The 25,084-nt window shown below is 33.8% G+C and overlaps 1 protein-coding gene across 5 annotated transcripts in view; it reads right to left on the reverse strand.

Annotated features, from left to right (window-relative positions):
• Positions 1-6,697: 6,697 nt before the first annotated feature.
• The window catches only part of LOC111508193 (uncharacterized), a 102,293-nt gene continuing 83,906 nt past the window's right edge, over positions 6,698-25,084 (reverse strand). For 4 of the 5 annotated variants that reach the window (XM_074173272.1, XM_074173273.1, XM_074173274.1 and 1 more), the window contains 3 exons: positions 17,039-17,925; positions 13,362-13,436; positions 6,698-9,079 (listed from right to left, as the gene is read on the reverse strand). In XM_074173272.1, coding sequence (XP_074029373.1) covers positions 8,695-9,079; positions 13,362-13,436; positions 17,039-17,808 — 1,230 coding nt within the window. In that variant the 5' untranslated portion in view covers positions 17,809-17,925 and the 3' untranslated portion in view covers positions 6,698-8,694. The remainder of the gene's footprint in view (positions 9,080-13,361; positions 13,437-17,038; positions 17,926-25,084) is intronic. The other variant, XM_074173275.1, reaches the window with a different exon arrangement.

The raw sequence follows: 25,084 nt of genomic DNA on the forward strand, positions 1-25,084 counted from the left end.
CAATTGTGAATAAACGTAGGTAAATAACAGAAAACAGTTCATCAAATCTACCTTTCTGTAACGTCTCCTTTTTCCAACAATAGTTTCATCATATCTGTTGCCCTCCTAGGAACGAACGTCGAAACTTGTGCGAGCTAAGGACTAACGAGGTCTTACCTTTCAACGTGTGATTATTAACACTGGTTGGACGATAGGAAGTGAAAATCTATCGTCCGGCTGGCAGTTGTGCAGTGTTTCTGTTCTTCCACCGGTTCCAAGAAAGTTGTGAATAACAATTTAGGTGAATGCTTTTTAACAGATTTTATTTGAAATGGGGAGAAATAAAACAAAAGAATAGTAGAAAATAGTCAATAGGTGAAACGGAAAATATAGGTCTAGAGAAAAGTAATGAAATAGAGAGCGTTTCAGGTGCTAAGTTGGATTTACTGAATGCCCAGCAAATACTCTTTGAATTTATGGCTGAACGCTTTTCTGGATAAATTCAAAAGTGAACTACTATCAAGTTTAAAGATATTATTGATGCATGATGCGACATGGTAGGGGAAAGAACAGCAGTATATCTCTTTAGAATGGTTTGGGATTGTAAGAATTGTTTGTCGACGAATATTCAGATTGTGTACATCAGTTCTGAATTTCACGTTTTTGTGCAAATAGGGAGGTGTACCCGACGTAAATATATTGTAGACCATACAAGCCATATGATGTCGTCGACTGTTGTACGTAGTGACCCATTTAAGTTGTTTAAATTTTCCTGTAACTGATATGAGTTCCAATTTACGAATTCCATAGATGAGTCATAGAGATGATTGTAATTTCTAGATAAGACGTATTTTTGAGCAATTAAGGCAAGGGCTAAACACTGCATCGTGGTGGTAAAAATGCGATGGTACTAGAGAATCACCCAGCATTTTTTAATATCAACTGATAAATATTGCCTTTGAAAGTAGATTGCTTTCAAAGAAAAAAAAGCATTTTTTAATTTATTAGTAACATGTTCTCTGAAACGCAGAGATGTATCGATTGTCAATCTTAAATTTTCATGTGCTGACTCTATAGGTATTTTTGCATCACCGATTATTAAATTTACATGAGCTTTCAAAACAGTTTAATACATTTGTACCGCTAAATATTGAAGCCACTGATTTTTTTGGATTTATTTTCAGAGCATGATCAGTTGAAACTTTATATATAACGAACTAAGATCATCATTGATAAGCTCTACTAATAACTCGAAATCTATTAGATTGAAAAAATAATATATTTGAGTAACCTCCGCATAATGATGCACAATATCTTCAAACATTTACACAATTTGAAGCATATAGTGTAGATAAAAAAAAGTCGCCCTAAGATGCTCCCCTGAGGGACTCCTGAAAGAAAATTTCGACATGTTGACACTTCATCATCCAGTTTTACCAACTGTATTCTATTATGTGAGTATGAAGTCATTAACGTATACGCTCAAATAGTGTAACATTAACAGGATAATGTTAATGATTCATTAGGTCGAACTCTTTTGAGTAGTCGAGCAAAATCAATATACTTATTTTATTTTTATTAGCATCAATGATGTCATCTAACACAACAGCCATAGCTGTCGAGTAACTATAACCTTACCTGAACCCTGATTGCTTCAGAGATAATAAGTGATTACAAGTCAAGAAATCTCTTATCCGAGTTTACATTATCTTCTCAATTATTTTTGAAAAAAATTGGAAACACACTAAGTAATTGAACTCAGATTACTGAACCCCACTGGTTGGTTTATTTTAGATGAAGGAATCATTTTTGCGGATTTCCATGATGTGGGAGAATATTTGTTTATTAGACATTGATACGCACAATCAAAGGACGACATAAATGAGTGATTTTAATATTCTGTATTATATCTCGAACTCTACTGTACAGGAATAAATATTTTCAACATTTTTCAGACGAACTGGAATTCCATGATTTTGATTTTTACTTTTCATTACATTCAATTGTTTCAGTTCTCTTTCTTTTTTTTTCTAGATGAACAATTACCAAACTTACAATTCAAGTTCGCTTTTTTCTGCTTCAATAGCGTTTGTTGTATAATACAATTTTTATCTGTTTAAAATAGACCCAATATTGTTTCAGTTGATTATTTCAAAATCTCTGGAAAGCTTTTTCTCTCATTTTTGCATCACTTCAATAATATCAGTAATTTAAGTAGAATATTTTTTATTTTTGACAAAGAAAAAATTTTAGTACATGCAAGGAGCAGAATCAAAGTAAAATAACCATAACTCTCATGGATAAAGTAGATGAAAGGAAGAAAACACAATTGAAACTTACTGATAGTTTACAGGGATTTTCACTATGAAATGTTGACAAAACCGCGACAGGTGTTTTGCACGAGTAAGCTATGTAATAGCGAAATACATGTAGCAGTTTCGTGAACCCGTCATGAAGAAAATTACAGTAAACTTTATTAAGTTCTGATGGATTCTCATCAATTATTGGGCCACTTCCATTCAAAAATCAAATGGGCATCGTGTTTTCGAGATTTAAAGAAAAATCATGTTTTTCTGGAAAAACATAATATAATTATAATCCAATGACAATGTATTACTTTTCAGAAAATATTGACCTTAGGAGGAAAAATTATTTCCTGAAAAACTGAAATTTTTATTCTTCCTATAATCTGCCAAGAAAATATTTACTTTTGTGGGAAAATCAGACAAGATATCATTTTAGAGCTTCAGCATTTAATTTTGACCTCCTAGAACTGCAAAATTCATCGGACCCCTAACTTCAGTAGTTGAAATTGAATGAAATAAGTGAAAGTAAAAATAATTGAGATATTTGAAACAACAGTTACATCTTTGAATTGAAGAATATTTATCTCAGCCTAACTTTAGGGCCGGATTTGGACGTCTGGAGGCCCTGGGGCACCGAAGGAGAGGATGCCCCTGATTATTATTTATTTTTCCGTTTTTTTTTACTTATTTTATTTTTCTTCAACTTATGGATACAAATTACACATTGAAAAAAGTATTGCCACTGAAATGCTCGATCAAATCAATAATTGCTAGTAAATGGAAACAATCAGGGCTTTCTTATATGTCAATAAAAATATTAACATGTTTGTGCAAGTATTCTTAGTAGAAATGAAAAAAAATGTTTGGGGGAAAAATGTAAAAGTTGCTGACCTGTCAAAATTTGGATATTTTTTTATTCTTTATTATGGGTGGCTTTCTCCTGTGGAGCCCCTCAGGGCAGTAGCCCCGCTTGGCAGTAGCCCCGCTAGGCAGAAGCTTCGCTAGGCAGTAGCCCCGCTTGGCAGTAGCCCTGCCTACCCTCCCCTAAATCCTGCCCTGGCCTAAGTACTGCTTTATTAAGGTGAGTTTAATATTCCGAGATCTTCATTTAGTGTATAACAAATATATTAAAACGCCTATGAAAGAATTATTTCACATTTCATTAACGATCAAATCAAATGACAACCTAGAATGGGATTCTCTGGTGTAGAATAAATCCGAAACAAGTACTGTTCACTTGATTTGGATTTATTCTACGCCAGAGGTTCCATTTCAACCTTTCATTTCATTGAACCTATCAGAGGTCATTGCTGAAGTAAGAGTAATCTTCAAAGTGTGAAAATATTCTTTATGTCTCGATGACACACTTTTCAGAGCATAACTACACTACTGGCCCTAATTTTTTTAGACAGGACTCGAATTGAAAATACCTTGTACTCTGAATGCACAAACATTTTAATATAAACTTAAAAATCGTACAACAATATGAAAAATTATAGACTATTATACACATATTACTTCCTTATTCATTAACGGGATGGAAAAACCCTTTCTCACTATATTTAATATAATAAGAATGAATTTACTACGTATTAGTCACAATAATAGTAATTTAGTGAATTAGAGATGTAACAAACTAACACAGATAGTGACATTTACATACATTAATGGGCCTGCCCTGAAACTGCACTCTCAACTGACTTCTCTGGTCTCTAGTCATTTTTAAATTCATTTTGCAACGACAAAACACTTCTTTTCTATCAGATTCTGAACATTGTTGAGTTTTACAATTGTAAAAAAACCATCACATTCCTTGGTTCGTTTATCAGTTCCTATTTCTTATATACTTTTGAAATGAAATGGGGTTACAATTGCCATCTATGAAACTATTGAATCCTTCCTGAGAACGAGGACTTGTCATTGATTTTGCAAACACAGATATTGAAACTGCATTTGAATGATACTTCAAAGAGGCGCTTGGTAACCCATTATCTGCCAGAAAAAACTGGCTGTATGTTTAATCTATAAAAATTCTATGTTGGTATATATATGATGGTTACAAGATTACATGGATCATAAACAACGAATATGTTGGATTATATACAAATCTTAGATAAAATGCAAGTACTTACAAGCAAGTATACAAAATAATTGAGTAATCTATAATTATTATGAATCATGTACATTGTGTAGCTTGCGACTGGTGGATATATTAAGATATCAAAGATTTTTGTGTTCAAAATTACAGCTAATATTTGATTCACATTTCACGAAAAAACATCAGCATGAACCAGTCGCCTCAAAAACAAAGTGATATCTTGATAAACCAAAGTGTCTTCACAGGTAACGCATACACCATTGGCGAATATCTTACCACTATATAATGGAGATATTATCCCGTATTAAAAACCCTCTTAGCGTTTAGACGCCACTTTGAAGCTTAAAAAAATACTTTTTATCACGTGGAGGGAAATATCTAACTAGTAACTTCCTTAATCAGTGTATTGATTTATTCAAAAATTCACTACTACCAAATTGTGCTAAATATATTGAAGTATTCAGTAAAACAAACTACTACAGTTGATATCGAATTTTTATCTACATTTTTTCACTCATTCGTGTTTTGTTTCATCACCAAATAATGTGTCTAAACTGGTTGTACATGTCAATTGGTCAGCACTATCAAGTAATAAACGAGTTCTATCAATACAACTATGCTGTGACAATCATATTGACACTTATCTTGACTGGTTGGAATGATTTCAACAAAACATTTCGTGAGTTGAAAATATTGATCATTCCATTAATTGTGTAAGTATCTAAAAGCGGATATTTACTTTTGGTTTTGAAATGATCTTCACAACCCAATGAAGAAACAATTGATGTGCAGTACAAATTTATACCGAAAATTTCATGTTTTGATGCCACACAAGACAAAACTAGAATTCAATTATTACTGTAAGGTACAATTTATTATTGGTGGACGTACTTACCAGATCTTTTTTGTTAGAATCTTTACAAACAATCAAACAGTCATAATTTCTAAGCATTCAAATTTCATGTGATTTGATATTATCTTAATTATATGATTGAATTCATAAATTATTTTTTTTGATGACTTATTAAAAATGTTCAAATATAGGAAAATTACTTATCACAAACTTGTACAAGTCCAATTAAAATTTTACACTTTCAATTTTTTGGTATTTCGGTTCACTACAAAGTAAATTATTCTTGAAAATTAAAATTTTCCTTTTCCTTGTCCAGCATTACTTATCACATGTTTCTCAAGTATACATCCTTTTGCTAATACAGAAATGAAGTGTATATACTTATTCCTCATTTCATTTGATGAAAGAAAATTGTTCATTTTAATTTTTTTTAAAACAAGATCATTTCCAACAGAAAAATTTCACCAGAACTATGATACTCTTCCTGATGAGCGTTTCATAAACCACCTTTTTTTATATCCCCCTGGCATCAAACCAGAGTTTATTTTGCCACAGAAATTTCGAAATAAATTGAGTTACTGTTTTTATATTAACGTCATCACAAGAATATCTGAGAAAAGGATGTTATCGCATCTTTGCCATCTTGGTTGTTTATGATGACTTCTTTTTCAAATGTTTGCCTAGAATGTATTTGCAGATATTATTATTATATATTGGAATTTATTACCTCCACTTGACTTGGATATTTATTTTTATAGATTATGTCAATGAAGTGGTTGATTTTTACTTACACTTAAAACTAACATGTCAGAAATGATCAATATTATCCACTAACACTACTTCCACATTTTTTTTGCAAGAGACATGCACTATACTCATGCAACGCCGAGTAGTTCAACTACTTTCAGATTTGTTGACCAATTTTTAATATCACTTGTTGAATTTTGTATCACTTGGAGTGATTATTCTAAAGCATCAATCACATTTCGAAAATTTCAGGTAAATTTTCTTGTTATTTTCTTTCAAAACATTATACTTCACAATTTCAGCTGTCATTTCAGTATCCTAGTTTTATATTACCTATATCATGTTAGTTTTATACTTATAGCTATCTGAAATGTATATTTCATGCTACTCAGTAAATGTACTCAACTACTAAGACTACTAGATGATTAAAAAAAGGATTAGTTTCCAGAAATTATTTTTCATTTAATGTTTCAACTGGTTATAGGTATATAATAGTTTAGAGTATAGTATGGACTTGAGTAAACGACAGATGAAATTGTTTAATTTAATATTATGGTGAAATAAGCGTTTCATAATAAATTTTGATTTTTCGTTGAAAAGATCTGTACTTACGATTAATAACAAATTAGCTACTAAGATAGCAATTAATATTTAATGATATAGTAACAACTTCAGGTACGGATAAAAATAACATAGTGCAATCAAACCATCGGCTCATAACAAAATATATATTATATTAAGTTAACAAGTTTATACAAATAAAAATAAACATCAGTGAAAAAGTAACAAAAATCAAGCAGTAAAAAATAGCACATTACCTCTCTTATTTGAGAAGAGGAAGCATCTAAGACCCATTGGGTTGCAGTTACATGCAATACTGAATGGAGGAAGCCACGTCTACACAAATCTCCCAACATGCTACCGTACTTTTGATACATTACAGTTACTATGACGTTATGACTACGGAATATCACAAATTCAGTACCTTTATAACAGATCAATATTATTGCATATTCTAGGAAGAGCTATTCCACACAAAGCTGCGAGTTTGTGTTGACGGGGTTTAGTCTAATATTACATTAGTTTTTGGTTTTGTAGGACCCAACATGATATGCCAACACTTATTATAAACATGTATCGTTTCATGGGACTAGATGACAGCTTGAGCTTTTCATACAAAAATAAAAAAATACATACAATATAAAAAATTTAGGAAACACTCTACACTACAAGAATACTGTAAACACCATTATATAAAGTAAGAAACATCTAGAATCTAAATAACTACGTTTTATAAAAATCTAATATATCAAGCTGGGATCTTTTTTATAGTCTTTCTAAGAGAATAATGTTTCACTGTGATAATTTTAAAATTGCAGCTATTTTACTTTTTCAATTTGAAAATTTTCTTTTCCATTCAACCTTCAACTTCAAGAGCTCAAGCTACGTCAAAAATAATACAATATTTAGCAATTATTCACTCGTTCAAAGTTTTGAGTGAACTCGTACAATTATTTAATAACTCTTTGGAAAAAAAATCAGGAAATGAATCCACTAGTTTGTGCCAGACAAACATAGTTCACTTAAATTATTATGCAAGTATCAAAAATAGAAAAGTGACTAACTAGTTTATAACATTGTCAATACAAAAAATATAAATTAGGTTATTTACAAATAATTCAACAGTTAGAGATCAGAAATATTTTTCTAAGTGGATTTTTTCCAATATTAACATCTCTAATGTTTAGATATTAGATTATTTTATCAAAACTAAAACTATTATATACAATTCACCTAATCATTTTCCTAGCAACTTTAATAATTTATCTACAGAAATAGAAAACAAACAGAAACATTCATTGAATTGAAAATCTCTCTTGTCGCATAAACGAATTAGTTTTAATTTTTGGATGAAACATATGTTACTTAACCACTCATACATAGACATATATCCACTATTATAGAACGAAATAAAAATTTGTCTTTACTATCCAGCAATCTTCCTTTGCATTATATTATTTGACATATTTCAAGCAATATCATTAATTCAGTCCCTTGTTCAGAGTGTTGTATTTTTGGTGATACGTCTGGTTGGAATAGAAAAGAAAACCACAAAATGGAAAAGTAGAATCGCCCGAGAAGATATAATATTGAATGAGGTAAATACACACAAACACCTATTTAAGAAGTGTCAACTTATGAACTAATTGAACAATTTAGTATTGCCATACTTTTATGTGTTGGTAATGGAGAATATCTGCGATTAGATTGAAATTGTGGGTTGATTGTATACACTGATTGATTATCAAATAAGAGATTGACGTAGTTACTTAATACTTAACTACTTCATCATTACTTAAAACAGCAACAATTTTCGAAAAGGTTAATGCAACACTAGTCAACTCTTCTGTAGAATTCCCAATATCAAAAGACATTAAAACCTGTCTTTGTGCTATTCATATTTCTAGATTGCTTTGACAATGTAACCATTGATCATTTTATACCATATTATTTATTATTTGTCAAACAAATTATTAATAAATTTTTTTGACTTTGAGGTCCAGCCTCAAGCATAAATGATTCCAACAAGGCAAATTACATTCAATTAGTTGACCCTTCCCTAATGATTCAATGTGTATACTCCAACCTCAGATCCCCCTCAAGTGAGTGCAAATATCTGATACTAAAAAATCCCTTGCCTATGAAGATCCTCAGTTGGCCACAAGGAGATGTTGATACTGTCCAGCAGAAGGGTAGGGCCAGTTGTTGTCCAAAAGCTTTCCGTTGTCCTGGGGAGTGGTTGGAGCAGACTGCGGAGCTCCAACGGGTCCATTGTTGGGGTAATAGGGACCTACTGGTGTAGAGTGATCGAAGGGAAGTTTTCCAGAGTACACGTCAGGGCTCAAAAACTGATTGGAAGACTCGAATACGGAGCGAGGGGGAAACTGAGGTGGATAGTGGTTGTGGGGGAAGTAGTACGCTGATGGATCCGGAGACAAGGCGCGGCTTGCTGGGGAGTGATGAGGAGGCGGCTGATGGATCTGCTGCTGCATTGCACGCTGCTTGATGTAGTTAGAGAATTCGGTTGGAGACATTCTGAAAACAAGAAAACGTTTGACAGATCTAAGTTCACCATATGTTTTTATTTCGTGATTGAATACAAATTGAAATGCTGTAGCCCCGCGAAGATATCTTGATATCACTTTCAATTTTGCTCAAAAAATATAACAAACCGTTAGTTGATAATGTAAGAAGGAATATATTTCAAAATAATGTCTACGTCATCTACTGACAACTTGCAAAAATGAACATTCATCGCCGCTTAAAAAAACACAATTGTTTGGAGTAAAGACATCATAAATTCTACAATTTGTATTTTGGACGGTCGTTGCTTCCTATCTTCAGGCGCATATGACCAATGCTCCTCCTGTTACATAACTGGCTATTACATAACAAAAGCTTCGTCGGGGGATGAAGACTGTCTTGCAGCTTGCAAGCCTGTGTCCGGAATGGTGTGCTACTGAGGTTGGAGGTCTACTGTTCTTGGCTGTAAGTAGCACAAAGACCGTTTGTACTTGTTATTCATCCGCTCATTTCGAAAATTAATATTCCTTGAGCACTGCAAGATTATGCATACACTTCCGCTAAAAAAAGGGATGTGTGTTGACCAAGGGGTAACTACAGGTAATACATTTCTGCTTTATATTTCCGCTTCATTATCATTTTCATTTTTCTCCAAGTGTTTCTACTAAGCGTTTTATAGAGGTGACTCATCATTCACTCTTCATGGTTTGTGGCTTCAATCGTGAAGTTTGTGTTGAAATTTTTCTTCGGCAAGTTTGAATAGACGTTTTATTTCTTCTGTGGTTTTGTTGGTGAATTTTGGTGCTTGGTAGAGAAACGTTATCTGTGGCACTTTTTGTTATGAATGGAATCCTATTTCAACTGATTGTCAAATATAACTCATAGATATTTCATTTTATTCAATGAACAGATTGAATTGTTTTCAGTTCCAACATTTGTATGCGAGGTGATACATTTTGGTAGTTCTAAGAGTTGCCACTGAATGGTTAGTAGGAAGTCTTTTTCCTATCAGTTCAAAGAAGCCTATAATCAAACCGTTTTTATATTTAGCAAAAATCGAATTTAAGATTACCCTCAAATTTTTCCCAGCTATCAAATTTGTAGAATATAGCGTTACCATCGCCAAAACCAATTATTTCTCCTCAACTTTTTAATGACAACTGTCCATTAATGTATATTGAAAAGTATGGGACTGTACCCTGCGGTACTTCATAATGAATTATTTAACCACCACTAAATACTTTATCAACACTCACTGTTTGCCATCGTTCAAACAGGTAACTCTGCAAAAAAATGTAAGCCAATACCCTTCACCATTTGTATCAAGAGTGCCTCGTGTACTGTTATTGATGTGGTACTCAGTGTTGCTGTTATTTCTAAACAAGCAAGTTTTGAATTCTATCAGGTTTGTTAGCGCAATATTGTTTCATTTTTTATCCATCAAACCAAAGTTGCCTATGTTATCATGAGCAAGTACTATTGTATGTGTATATGCAGAATACTTTCATTGAAGGTTTCCTTAACGAATTAATTAGGAGAATGTAAAAAACACAACGTTCAATTGTTCGAATGTAAATTAGTGAACGAAAAAAGACGCTGTGTCTCAATGTGGGTTGGATATCATAATTAATAAGAAAATCTACATGACATTTTGATAATTTAGTCTATGCTGGTCGACCCAAAGACATATGAGGGTTGTGGCCATTATTTTTTCACTTAAACTTGGTCCCCTTTTGGTATATGTACTTCTTTTGAGGAAATACGTTATCAAACAAGTCTGTTCTTGCTATGAAGCTGACAGAAATGCGACAAATAACTGTCCATTGTTCGATAACAAATCGAAATTTCAATGGTGGTTCATATCCCGTTCATATCGATGAAGCTCATATCGCAAGACATGATGAGAAGATTAACTTTGAAAAAAACCAAATAGATAATGATCAAAATTACGATTAATTTGTTCTGGTTAAATGTTCCAAATCATTCCAAGCTACATTAGCAGGCCGATATCCTTGGGGATTAGCTGGAATGTTCCTCCAATTTTGAACGGTTGACTTCATGCCAGTTGGCTCTGTGCCTGTTCAGAGTTTTTAAGTTACCAGGTTCAATCCAATGACACAAAAACCCAGGCATCGGTTTTCTCCAAAAAGATAAATGCCTCCGAATCGGATATAATAATGTAAGGTCAGACAATTCCACTTTCTGCTTCGATAAGTTTGTTGGACACCAATATGTTTTGTGACAATCATGTAGCTGGAATTGCAAAAGCCGCTTTTCAAAAAGCATGGAACACTGTTCCGAACCAGAAAACGGTACACTGTATAAAGCCCAGATTAGACTTTCTTTGGAGTATTGTTCTCATGTATGGAGCTCCGTCCCTAAGCATACCCTGAAGCTGCTGGATTCCATCCAGAGAACAGCCTTACGCCTGATTGGAGACGCGAACATCAATTGCCTTGATAGTCTGGAACATTGAAGAAAGGTTGGAGATTTGTCTCTCTTCGATAGATACTTTCACCAAGAGCGTTATATATCAGAAATACGCGACGGACGGTGGCTGTTAATCGTTTTGAGGTTCAACTCAGTACGCCTCGAACTTCACTGTTGAGGAACTTTCATTTGGAGAACTTGGTTTATGTGGAACGAACTTCGTGGGAACGTTTTTTCAAATGGATTTATTCTCCAGCGATTCGAATCCAATGTGAATCATTATTTTCTCACAGGTACCGCTCTTAGAGCGCCTTAAGGATTTTTCTGTAGTGCTTGTCATAAATACGTCTCATGCGACATGAGACGTATTTATGGGGTGGAATTCTTGAGCTTATGCGGAAATCAAAATATGCTATTCCTGAACACCATAGAAATTGCAACTAGTATACGAGCAGATTGGTGGACTGAGAAGATTTGGCAGCGTCGTATATGAGAAACGCAGAAGGTAGGCTACGGTGTCTACGATGTAAACTTCGGAAATAATAAAAAATATTCAAGATGACTCTCTGCTGACGGTTCAATTCGAATCTGTAATTCAGATTGATTACGTTATGTTTTTGATTGTTAGTATTTTTTTTGGTGGTAACGACATCGACTGCTAGTGATTTTTGTAATGTATGTTTTTTTATTTTGATGGGATTCAATGAAAATTTAAATTATGAATTTGAAAGAAATTAAAGAAAACTTCAATGTTCAGAATTTTGAAAGGAATTATAGATTTCTACATACCTAGAAAAAATCTTTGTTGGCGATATATCAAAGGCAGAAATAGTATAAAATGCTATTTGTTTCTTTCATAAACCGGAAATTTTTAAAGAAACCTTTGCTCTCAATACTGAATGGACATTCAAGGGATGTGGAATATCATGTTTTGACTGAAAATACTTGTCACTTTCCCTTTTCTATCTAATGGAGTTTTAAGTAACATTTTTAAAGCACGGCAAGAAAAATCTCATCCAATCTAACTCAATTCATTTTCATCATTTTAATTTTTACTATAAACATATATTTTGATAAAAAAATCATTAACTACTCATTTCGATTTTCTAAAATAAATAGTAAATGAAGGTTTCTGGGAGGTAATCAGAATAATATGCTTTCAGAACAAATTAATTTCATATTTACTTCCGCTAATGAAATAAAAATATTTCTCGTCAAATTATAGACTGTTTTGTTCTGGTGTGGAAAAGGTGTTCCTTTAGGTTCATTTCACGGCAGAGATTCCAATTAAATTAAAGTTCGGCTGAGATTCACCATCTGATCAACCAAGGTAGGTGTGTCCTTATGAAATAATTGCAGACGACAGGTCCAAGAAAAACTTCATTTAAATCTTATTAAAAAAATTACGTAATTCAATAATTGCCTTCTTCATTGAGCATCAAAACAGAAAACTATAGACACATACCATTTTTTCTTTTCCTTAGACTTGGCAAGCCAGAAACGTGTCTGAGGTTTGCATTTTTGATGGCTTATTTCTAATAAGGTTGGCATTTTCAGTGAAAGTTTCTCATTTATCTGTATTCTTCCAAAACAGTTTTTTTGGTATAGATTTAAACAATTTGTATCATTCAAATATCTCTGATATTTTTTTATTTCTCGATCCGTCTTCTGGCGGTGACTCAAGTGTTAAAAGTTAGACTATTTTCGAAAACAGAACGTTAAGAAAGCCAATAGTTAATTATTTGCCCGTTTTCCAAGAAATTCAAAACGGAGACAGATTAATCGAAGAGATTATATCGCCACCCACAAATAATTTGGAAGTTATTGGACCAGAATAGAAGTAAACATAAGGAATGTGACTTACGAATTATTATTAAAGTTGTACCCCAACCTTGGTTTTACCATGTCCGCATTAACACTGCAACTGGCACGTTCCAATCTGTAAATTATGTGGTATCTTAGGGTATAGATTTTTTGGTATATAAAGGGTGTTTATACATGATTAGTCACATTCGTTATGTTATTATCAAATGTGTTGAGTGGATATTAGAAAATAATAATTTCATAATATACAAACACCCACTAAATTTTGGGTTCGATTTTAACGATTAGTTTCTTCTGTATCATTTATATCATCAGAAGAGAAGATTAATGGTTTCATATTTGGATTCGATATTCAAGTTGAAGGAACGGGCTGTAAGTACATTATACAAAAAATGGTCACAGAAATACACTTATAATTTCGAAGTGACTTGAGAGTATTCATTAACATAAGAAACTAATGAAACTTTCTTATATCGGATGTTCAACTGATATTACTAAATTGTAGTTCAACAGTTGACCGTTGAAGTGCCTATTTTTTCATTTAATTTTTGCAAATCGATTTTTCACATTTTTTGTGAGTGAGTCATTCTTGGACAGAAAGGTTTTGATTTACTATTTCTCCATCTTTATACAAAACATGTGGGAATCTTCCAAAGAAAGAAAGAAAGCAATTGACTTCAAAACTAAATCGAAATTCTTTGCAAAGATGTGTAGATCTTGCAAACACTAACCTTTAGACACAAACTGGAAAGAGTCCTTTCGAAATAACAACTTTCATATGAACAATGAATTACACGAAAGAAGAAGTACTTTCGAAACAACTACTTTTATATGAACATTGAATTATACAACGAACACTTTTTTCTATCGAGTGTGGACTCCAAATATTCGTTATGGAATTGAATCAGATATCATTCATAGGGTTGCTACACAATATCATATATGAAAGAGGAACACTGTCAACCTGAATGGCGGACAGTGGTGTTTCGGAATGAGACACTTGTCTTATTGCCTTTTCAATATCAATCTGGATACCATTACAAGATAAAGCATCCATTCATAAAATTACGACCTTATGTCACGAATGAGTTAAATTTCCTCATGTTGTCGATGACAGTACATAATGATATTCATTCCCATATTTGATTCAACCCCAGTTTTTTATTCATTACGACCGGTTCCGGTTTGTTGAACCATTCTGAAGTTTACTCAAGTTTATTTGAGAATGGTTTAACAAACCAAAACCGGTCGTAACAATTAAAAAACTCAGTAGAAATCAGACAAAAATTATTTTCTTTATCCTATATTCAATATAAATTTCTACAAAATAAATAGATCATCAATCGAACCATATAGAAATCTTGTTCAAATCGAAAGGGGGATATTTTTAGGAGAAATTGATTTTTGGTAAAGAAAGGTTTTGACTTTCTACTTCTCCATCTTTATACAAAAGACAAGTGTCTTATTCCGAAACATCGATGTCCGCCATTGAGGATGACACTGTTCCATCTAAGTGAAATATTACCTCTTTCACATACGATATTGTGTAGTAATCCTGTGAATGATATCTGAATCGATTCCATAACGAATGTTTGGAGTGCAAACTGAATAGAAAAAAGTGTTTTTTGTATAATTCAATGATTATATGAAAGCAGTTGTTTCAATTTTAGTCGTTCTCCTGTTGTAGGTTAACGTGACTCAAAATAGAATAGTTTTTTGAAGAGTCCGTAACAACAACGTTATAAATTTTCAACTATATTATTACACCGTATTAAGGTTATATTTTACCGTTTCCTATAGTGTCATTAGACAGCGCTTTAATTCAGTCTCTGCTTTAAATTTGTTTTATATGTTCTAGACAAAAAGAGATTTCTGGAACCTTGCCAGTTTCCATTGCGACCCAAATTTCTCTCTTCAAGAAACTGTAACAATTCTTCACAACATGAATGAGATATTGTTGGCACGTTTGGTCGACAAGAAAGGCTTCAGTTGAATATCTCTTTGAAACTTTGTTACACTCTGTACCTATATTTTTTGAATGAGAGATTCTGTTTCTTGGAAAATATATTTTTTTCATTAGATAAAGGCTTCGAAAAAAGAAACAAACGTCAATAGCACATAATTTTGTTCCATAGAAAATAGTATAATTGCGTACATACGTAATAAATAGGCAATTCTTAGAATTCATTTCAATTTATCTGAAAATAGCTAAATTAAGGTTTCTGGTTGAGTTGACGACTTCGATGACTTCGTGCATTTTCTTATTCCCAAGCCTCAAGAGGCAAATCTACGGTATGAAGTTAATTTCATCGTCCTTCGCTCTAACAGAAGTCCAAACTATTCAGGATTTTACAGGTGTCATTAGTATCCATTCTATTATGTAGACACTCCTTTGTTGTTGAGGTAGATATAATCGTGAAGTGAATGATTTAGGATACAAACTCCTAAGCAGGTCTTCTGGTAAAGTTGACACAGCTTTTTCCAAATCCACTTCACTACTACACAAAAGGAGTGTGAAGCAAATATATTTATAGCAGCAACTATAACTATATTCTTCCACGTCAATTTAGATGACCAAATTTGTCTCAGTTGGTACTGACAAAACACAGCGAAGTGATTCTCCCAGATTGTCATTACTATTTTACTATTTTGGGATATTATATGGTGGGGAAACGTATATACTATACTACACAAAGTCCTTGACAATAAATTTAGGAATACAACTTACTGACTAAATTTATGCTTCAAAGGTTTATATTATGCAACAGTTTTTTGTAGTAAACTCTTCAGTTTCGAAAATAGAGATACTCCTTGCAACCAACTATTCTCAGACCCTTTCCAACTCTTCAAACAAGAACTGAAAACATGAATTCATACCTCAGTTTTTGTAGATAGGATAGGTTTGACTCTCGATAAACTAATGTGGTATCTTGTAATGCGGTGTTTGGAACCTTTGGTGTAGTAATGAATAATATTGAAGTTTGATCCCAACACCAAACCGTTATTTTTAACACCTCGATACGTGTTTCAATCACCAAGAGATCATCTTCAAGGGGAAAATTAATTTCTGGTGTTGGGAAAAAACTCCAGTAATATTAATGTTATCTCCTGTTCCCTTCTAGTTGAGTTGAGTTGAGTTGAAAAGTGGTGATTATGTGCTAGGTAATATTTCCACCAATAAGTGTTTCGAAACAAGTGCAGCAGAAATCTTTTTTGAAGAACTTTTTTTCGGAGTGAGAGCATTTTATTGGGCTCAGGATTTTAGAAAGCTTCTAACGATAATGGAGTTATTGTCTATGTGGAGGGGTTGCGGAAAGGATTCTAGCTCTCTAATTCAACAGTAAATTATCTGATCATTTTGGGGTCTCCATACTTTGTGGTATATCCAGGTTTTCTCTGTACCTTTAGTAACTCTTCAAGGATGTTCTTCACTTTCGCAAATGTTTCGAATCGATATAATGAAAAGACAAGTCGCATGATACTGCCTTGCGTTTATAATAGAAGAGCAAAGACTTACTTTAGATCGGATTTTCTCCTGAATTCGTCAAAGTCTCTTTACGTAACGTATTGCTCATTTACGGGATTGTCAGCTGTTAAGTTAGTGTTCCACTTTTGGTCTCATATTGAAGAAACATTGAGAAATATTTATTGAACTGAACGAAAGCTAACATTTTTGAAAAATCGTCATACATTGATTGATTTCAGTTGATTACTCACCTATTAGCTCTCTTGCTGCTTGTCTTGAGTTTGGTGCTGCCGAATTTCGTTTGAGCAAACGTTGCTGTCGTGAAAGTGAGCGGCGTAGTAGTCCTGGGTATGAAAGCAGGCACAGGCGACGGCGAACCCTTGTAAGAGTTGTTAAGGGTAGGCGATGGAGCCAACGAGGGTGACGAATGGTGGTTGGTATTATTTGGAAGCTGCTGATTTCCGTTGTGAGGCGGAATTGGCATTTGCTGATGAAGCTGAACACCAACCGTGTTGTTCTGGGGATTATTGGCGAAGGGAGTAAGCGCTTTTGGCGAGATACTCAGGTTATTCATGCTAGACGTCACGCACTCTATCGGCCTGAAGCACTGGGCTTCAGGATTGAAGGTTTTGGTAACTTCCCTGTCAGCGGAGTGGTCTTCGAGCGGATCGCCTTTATCGCTGAAGAGGATCTTAACGGCTCCTTTTTCGCCTATGCGGTAGCTGACTTCACCGGGGTCCACCCAAACTGCGAGCTCCTGAGGAAGGTTCTCCAAGATATCCTGAATAGGAACTCCGCTCTCTCTCGCAGCGCGCTCCAATACCTTGTCAATTGGGTCGCCCGTCTTCAAGCACCTGAAAGCTGAACCCTTGAACGGTTTTTCCGGATACCAGTGTCCCTGGAATTTGTCTTTTAAGGCTTTTTCTAGTTCTTCCCCGAATATGTTGACCCGCCTCCTGGGGAGTTTGTTGTACAGGTACGATATCACGAAATTCAAAGCTACTTGAACCTCAATATGCATCTTGTATCAATGTTAGTTACGTTCTTCTCTGAATGATTTGGTTAACACATTGAACTCTCTTCTCAATAATGAAGTATCACTTCTGTTCCGTTTCTCTTCGAACTTAAGGTACGTGTTCTGAAACAAACGAAACATTTATTATTCAAAGCATTCATATTGATAATTTGTCATTGAACAGCACGAGTTGAAATATTCATTATTCATAGAATACATAACGATAACAGGTTACTGGATATGACGAGTCGAAAATTATAGAATTTATAAAAATTAGAGGTTTGGAGAGATTAACAGGTTTGAAACCTAGGTACGTATTATTATTTTCAACATTAAAATCTGATTTTAAAAAAAGATTATTGTCTACTACATTCAAAATGTGTCTAGATTGTTTATGTTACATTTAGATATCTGTAGTATTGCTTCAGTGGTTTTTGGTATTTATAAAATTTATCAAGAGTACTGAAACTAATTCAGGTACAGAAAATATTCGAGTACATCGTATCACATTATTTCAAGTATTCAGAGTAACCCCAGGAAGGAGTACCCACAGTATTTAACAAATATTCCAAAATCACTTTAGTACCTAATGTAGTTCCAGTATTTTCTTAAAATTTGAGTTTAATACTGAATTAAAGTGCTACTAGTTTATTTTGCAATTGATCCCAGTATTACAGATTCGACTGTGGCACAGTCAAAAAAATCTTCAGAATTTTGATCTATGATCAATGTGCTGGTATTCATTTTATGTTTCACGACAGTGCTTCTCCGCATTATGCTTTGATAATTCATCAGTATTTACAACACGAAACCGGATTTTTCTGCTTTACGAAATCGGATATATGCTGCGTGTTTGTTGACACGAGTTTCATTCACCCGTTTAGTCTATCCTACATACTTGTTTGTAGTAGTTTTCAGAGCTTACTTCGCAAATACCATACTACTTATACACTTCTTATTTCTCATCATCTTGCCTTTCGGATTTTCTAATACTTTTGAAGTGAACAAACAGTTTTGAAAGCTACTTTTAGGCTCAGGTTTTTATCCAATCGAAAATGTATGTATCAAATTTCGAAAACTGCAATAGTTTACTGTCGCTCAACAAAACAGAGATTGAAACATGACACTGTGCTACTTTTGAAGGCTTTTGAAAGTATGGAATAGGAAATCAATATTTTCTGTAAAAGAAGAAATGGCGATATCCAGTAAACTGGAAAAAGAACTGTCGATCAAGCAATCAATTTGTACTAACATCATTTAATGTCAATATTTTGGTAGTGGAAACGTTATAAACATTATGTTGGGGTTCTAAAGGCGTGAAACAACAATCTTTCTTTATATCCTGGACAACCAAAATTTATTTAAAAAATCGAAACATTTACAAAAGGTCTAAATACTCGTATATCAATCGAACAGAGATTTAATAGCGATCGAAATTCGCTATGGAGTAATACAGCTGTAAGAATCGAAATTGACAGCTCCCATGGTGGCGGTCACGTGTTACACATAAAAGAGGCTCATAAAATACTGGGGAATCCCTTGACAGCACGTTGTGATTCGGGGCGCCCGTGAAGCTTGTTTGGGTGTGACCCAGTTTTAACTCTGTCACAAATCTAGCACTGCGTGTTATTGATCGCAGTACTACGCAAGACCTTTACGTATCCGCAAGATAGATCGAGAACCTAAAAACGAGAAATCTCCTCGCGCTCGCTTGGGAGAAATATAAGACGAAAAGTGGATAGTCCTTTTATTCTCTTCGAGTGATGAAATTTACCCTTTGAAGAAAAAATGCTTGAGTTGCGAAAGCCGCGTGATGTTTCTGTTTACGAAACTGTCGAGACGTTAAGTCATCTTCTTATTGGCTGTATTTATAGAAACAACGTGACCTGGAAACGTGTTTCAGATTATGTCTTAATGCAATTTATTTTCATTTCGGGTTTAGGATGGAAATAACTAATTGAAACCAATAAAATGAAATTAAACCTTCAGCAATAAACAAGATATCCAATAGGTTATTGACATTATTTTTTCAATGGCTCTGATTTAAAACTTTTAATGTTTTTATGTGTTAATTTTTCTAAAACTCAACCTGGACCCATTCAGAAGTGACCCAATTATTACTCGTATATTACATAACCTCAAATAATTAGGAGTATCTGAAGAGTCGCCATATGTAATTCAAAATGAAATTAACATTAATCAGAGTTGCAAAAAATTAATCTTTTATACAAGGGGGTTCCTGAAAAGTGGCGAGTTGGTGCCGAAACACATCTTTTCTCCAATAAAGAACTCTCCATCGCTCACTTTCAGGAAAGTGAAAGTTTCATATGTGATGGAATTAGCCGATACTTGATGAAAATACATAACGAAAACAGTATAAATACGTCTGAAGAAGCTGTTGTATAGCGAAACATGTGTTCCCCTTTTTAAAAATTGTTTACTTGAAATTTCATTATATAATAGCTTCTATACTAGTGTCTATACTAGTATAGACACGCCCGAAGAAGCTATTGTATAGCGAAACACGTGTTGCGTTTTGTAAAACTGTTTAGTGAAAATCTCATTATACAATAGCTTCTCTACTAGTGTGGACACACCCGAAAAAACTATGGTATGGCGAAACACGTGTTGCGTTCTTGTAAAACTGTTTAGTAAAAATCTCATTATACAATAGCTTCTAGTGTCTATACTAGTAAAGACACGCCCGAAGAAGCTATTTTAGAGCATAACACGTGTTGCGTTCTTGTAAAACTTTTCAGTGAAAATCCCATTATACAATGGCTTCTATACTAGTGTCTATACTAGTATAGACACGCTTTTCTATAAAACTATTTAGAAATCTCACATAATCAAGAAACACTTCATTGTGAGATTTTCACAAAACATTTTAACAAAAACGCAACATGTGTTTCGCTATTTAATATATTTTTCAGGCATGTTTTTACACAATAAAGTGTTTCTTGGATACGTAAAAGTTTCATATTGGTCAAATGAACTGTATTTGTATGCAAAGTTGTGTGAAAGATAATACACATGGTTGGAGGATAATGAAAGAATATTCAACTCAATGTATCCAGTAATGAATGAATTCATGAATTTGAAAGACGTTTCAAGTTCAATGAATGTCATTTTCAATTAACGATACTTATTGAATCATATAGCATTCTCTTTCATGACAGGACAATGTCAATGCAGAATGATTTCTTGTTGATCAAGTGATCTAGGTGGTGTTTGATGTTTATGATAAAAACATCACCTTACGTTACGCAAAATATTCATTATTGTTTTCATCATTATTACTTATTTCTTCTGGGAGAACTCGTGATATATGGATGGTTGGACTTCCATTGTCTGAGAATACAGCGAAGCCGGGTTGGCCTGGTAGTCTGATAGTTGCTTAGGCCATTCTTACATTGGAAACAGAATTTTTCCCGACCAGTTGATGTGAGCGGGTCTGGACGGGTCCGAAGAATGGACGCTTTGGTTGAGGTAGTGCGTTTTAACGTTTGAACTACGCATGGGTAGGCAGGTAGACAATTTGACGGTGGTCTGCATTGAAGTCATGAACCTATTTTCTTCTACGCAAGTTTGATAATAAATTCCTGTCCAATAACATGAAATCAATTAGTTCCTCGTCCATTTTTCCGCCGTAATAGACAACTTTCCTCGTCGAGAGTTGACAAGTACTGGTTCTTCCGCTCCTGGCTGAAAACCGCCTATTCTGGACTGATCTGGTGTGGCCAATTTTGCTTCCAATGTAGGACCGGCCTTACTCGCTTGTCGCCATATATCAATCCCCTCATTATAAAATAAATAACGTTCTGTGCACAGAGACTGGCAGGTTATCTAGATGAGCGCTTTGAGCATGAAAGCTGAAAGATTTGTTGTCTCAATTTTTCATATAGCTCTAAAACTAAGTGGAACGCATATACTTAGCTCTAAAGCTAAGTATATGCGTAGCTGGCATACGCCTCTACGTAACTGTCTGCTATCAACACACTAGCGGGGTAAGCTTTGTATGCAGTTATTATACTTTGTGTTCGTATTCTTTTGTAGCGATTTGAGTCGAGACGAAATCAATGGATGTAGAAAGACTTACTGAGGAGGTGTTACATGAAGCATCACTATGGAATTAGATTGACTGTGTTATATTTTACATACATTGACGGTAACGGTTGAATTAAATAGCTCATAGTGCTAATATTTGGCCAAGCGCGTATGCAACAGTGTTACCAACAGGCGAAAAATTTAAAAATCCCTTCAAGCTCTTGAAGTCTCCTTAAAGAAGGTTATGCATTGTAGTTGTGGTACAGGTTTATGGATGCCTTCGAATGCTTGGAAATCGAAAAGTGTGGCATGAACAGGCCTTTGTTTGGTCCTAACGTAGAGTTAGGTAATACTAACCGGTAGCAGTTAGGTACTACTAGTTAGTAGTTAGGCCACTAGTACATGGAACGCTAATTTAGTAGTAATATTTAGTCATAATGATCCACTGAGGACGCTAACTTGGTTAGCGAATCGCGCGTCGAGAGACCGTAATTTTGTTCTGGTTGTTGGAAAAATATTTTTAATAAATTTAAATTGAAACTCCTTTTCACCATAAACGTTCGTTTGTTGCTTGGTGCATTCAAATAAATTTTTAAAGATAGGAGATAACTTTCTGGGATATTTTTTATTCACTCCAAAACGACACTTTGTTATAAAATTCTTGTAACTACGATTTGGAATCATCAGTACATGTTTTGTTGCAAGACACAGAAAAGTTGTAAATACTCTATAAATATTCATATTCAGAGAAGAAATAAAACGCACTTTTCAGCAAACATGAATCCATCTAAATGCAAATCGCGTCTAAAGATTTTCCGCTGTGGCTATCTTCCAACTCTGTGAGTGGAAACAAACACTCATCAGAACATCGATGTGGTGAAAAATGCTACGATTCGTTACACTTTATTGTAGACACGGCATTTCCCGAGACCCATCTAAACAACTAATGTATATAGAGATTAGTATATTAGTTAACTTTGGCAAAATGCTAAATGAAATGATTCACTTCCAGGAGAATTTTTGGCAGAGGAGAAGCGTTTTGTTTGTGCTGTCACGGTAATCATATAACTCTTTCAAAATGACCTGTCATTACATTATCCCCATCAATGTGCGTTATTGATAGCGAGTTTTTGTTTGCGAGTTATTCCTGGATTAAAGAAACAGTTTATTTTGGAAATTCAACGAGAAATGGGTAAATTTGGATTCTAGTTTGGATATCTGGATAAACCGCCACATTTCACATTATTTAGAAAGTGACTGATCTAATGATTACAGATGTATAATATACCGTGTGTCAATTAATTATTCATGATCTCATTTATTCCAGTTTTTTTTTCCAAACTTGGACCATTGAATATGCTTGTTGGGAGTTACATTTTGGCATACTGAATTTTTTCTCATTTTTGTTATTTTCATAAGTGGCATCAACTTTAGATTTTTATATGTAACTCCCTCTAGCAAAAATATAGTTTATTTGATTAAAATAAATCAATTACACATATGGATTTTGATTGTTTTCATTATGTCATGGTCTCCGCCCAATGCACCGTCTTTGATTGTAGCGATTCGATTCCTGTATTCTGACTTCACACCGTCGTCTCTTAATAGATTCTAAATTTTTCGAAAAGACGGGGAAATTGATCGTAAAAAAGCGAAATAACAACGAGAATTATGAAAGATAATGCAGAAGGAAGTGTTCAGTTGTAATTTTGAATTTCAAATTTGAGTTTAATTCTAATAAGCGTATTGCTTATTGGTTATTAAGAACTCACAACGACGTAACATAGAACGTAGTAACATAGAATGTAGTAACATAGAATGTAGAAATATATTTTGAATCCTCATATTCAACCTAACACTCGTAAAAGGATGAGATCTAGTTTTTTCGTAATTTTTGTACTGAAAGATGAGTTCTATATTTTATATGTATTGCGCAGTGCCTTATTGTTCAAGTACTCCCAAAAGTTATTTTTCTACATGCCACATAAGAAAAATAAAAGCAAAAGTTGGCTCAAGTACCTTCTAATGATCCGGCATAATCTAAAATTCCTGATGAAATACACCACGAAACATTGTCAATCACCTTCAAACAAACGAGTAAAATGTTCCTTCTGACATCGTATCTCCATTGCTGATGCTGGTGTAGTCAATGACTTGTCAAAACACTATGTCGTGTATATTATTGAGCAATAAAATACAATACAATAATGATATCGCAGGCATGGTATTTTTTGACATAATTTTTTCAGTGTCTCTTCGGTCATAGTCATTTATTTTTTAGTTGTTATTGCTTCATCAGATTTTTCGACCACTCGTACACTGCAATATATCATTCCACCTCTTTATTGTCTTATTCTGTACTACTAATCTCTCCTGAAAGATATCTTTTCCAATTTAAATTCCCATTACTGGGATTAAATCAGACAAGCGTACGTACTGTCATCGTGACATTAGTAGATTTTCGGTGATATGTTATGTGGTAATGTTATGAACGAATTTAGTATTTCATGTTATAATGTTATCCAGATGGTGCTGAAGAGGCAATAAGGCAAGTGTCTTGTTTCGAAACTTCGGATACCCGCTATTAAGTACGATAGTGTTCCATGTAAGTGGAATTTTGCCTCTTTCATATACTACATTGTGTAGCAATCCTGTTAATGATATCTGATTCAATTCCATTACGAATGTTTGGGATACAAACGGAATAAAGAAAAGTGTTTCTCGTATAATTCAGCGTTCATATAAAAGTATTCGTTTCTAAGGTTTCCAAAAGTCTTTTTTCCCAAAAACTCATTTATTCAATTTGTGTTATTTGTTACATAAATGTTTCATGATCAATCCAAGAGCTTTTGTAAATGGCAGCTTTTAGAGTAGTTATAGTATAGTGCAAATCAACTAAGCCATTTTTGAAAGAATATTTCTAAATTCATAATTTCATTCTATTTTAAATTACTAGGTATGCCATAAATGTTTCATATTGAGATATATCGCATGAATCATAATGCATGTCCCTGATGAAATGAACAATAGGGTTATAATAAACTGATCGCAAATAGTTCTGGTTGACTTGATTCACCTCAGTTTTAATTTTCTCTCTGCCGATGCGTAGACTGTGACCACCTTGACCAAGTAATCTACAAAACCTGGATATTTACTGACTGTTTCAATGACAAAGTTATCATTTTTATCTATTCAGAAAAGTTTGGCGAGTAACATAATAAAACATTTATCATCA

Source organism: Leptinotarsa decemlineata, unplaced genomic scaffold (genome assembly GCF_025532065.1).
Source record: "Leptinotarsa decemlineata unplaced genomic scaffold, Ldec_3_MD MMD2_tig00000218_RagTag_RagTag, whole genome shotgun sequence".
In the NCBI taxonomy this organism is placed as follows: Eukaryota; Metazoa; Arthropoda; class Insecta; order Coleoptera; family Chrysomelidae; genus Leptinotarsa; species Leptinotarsa decemlineata.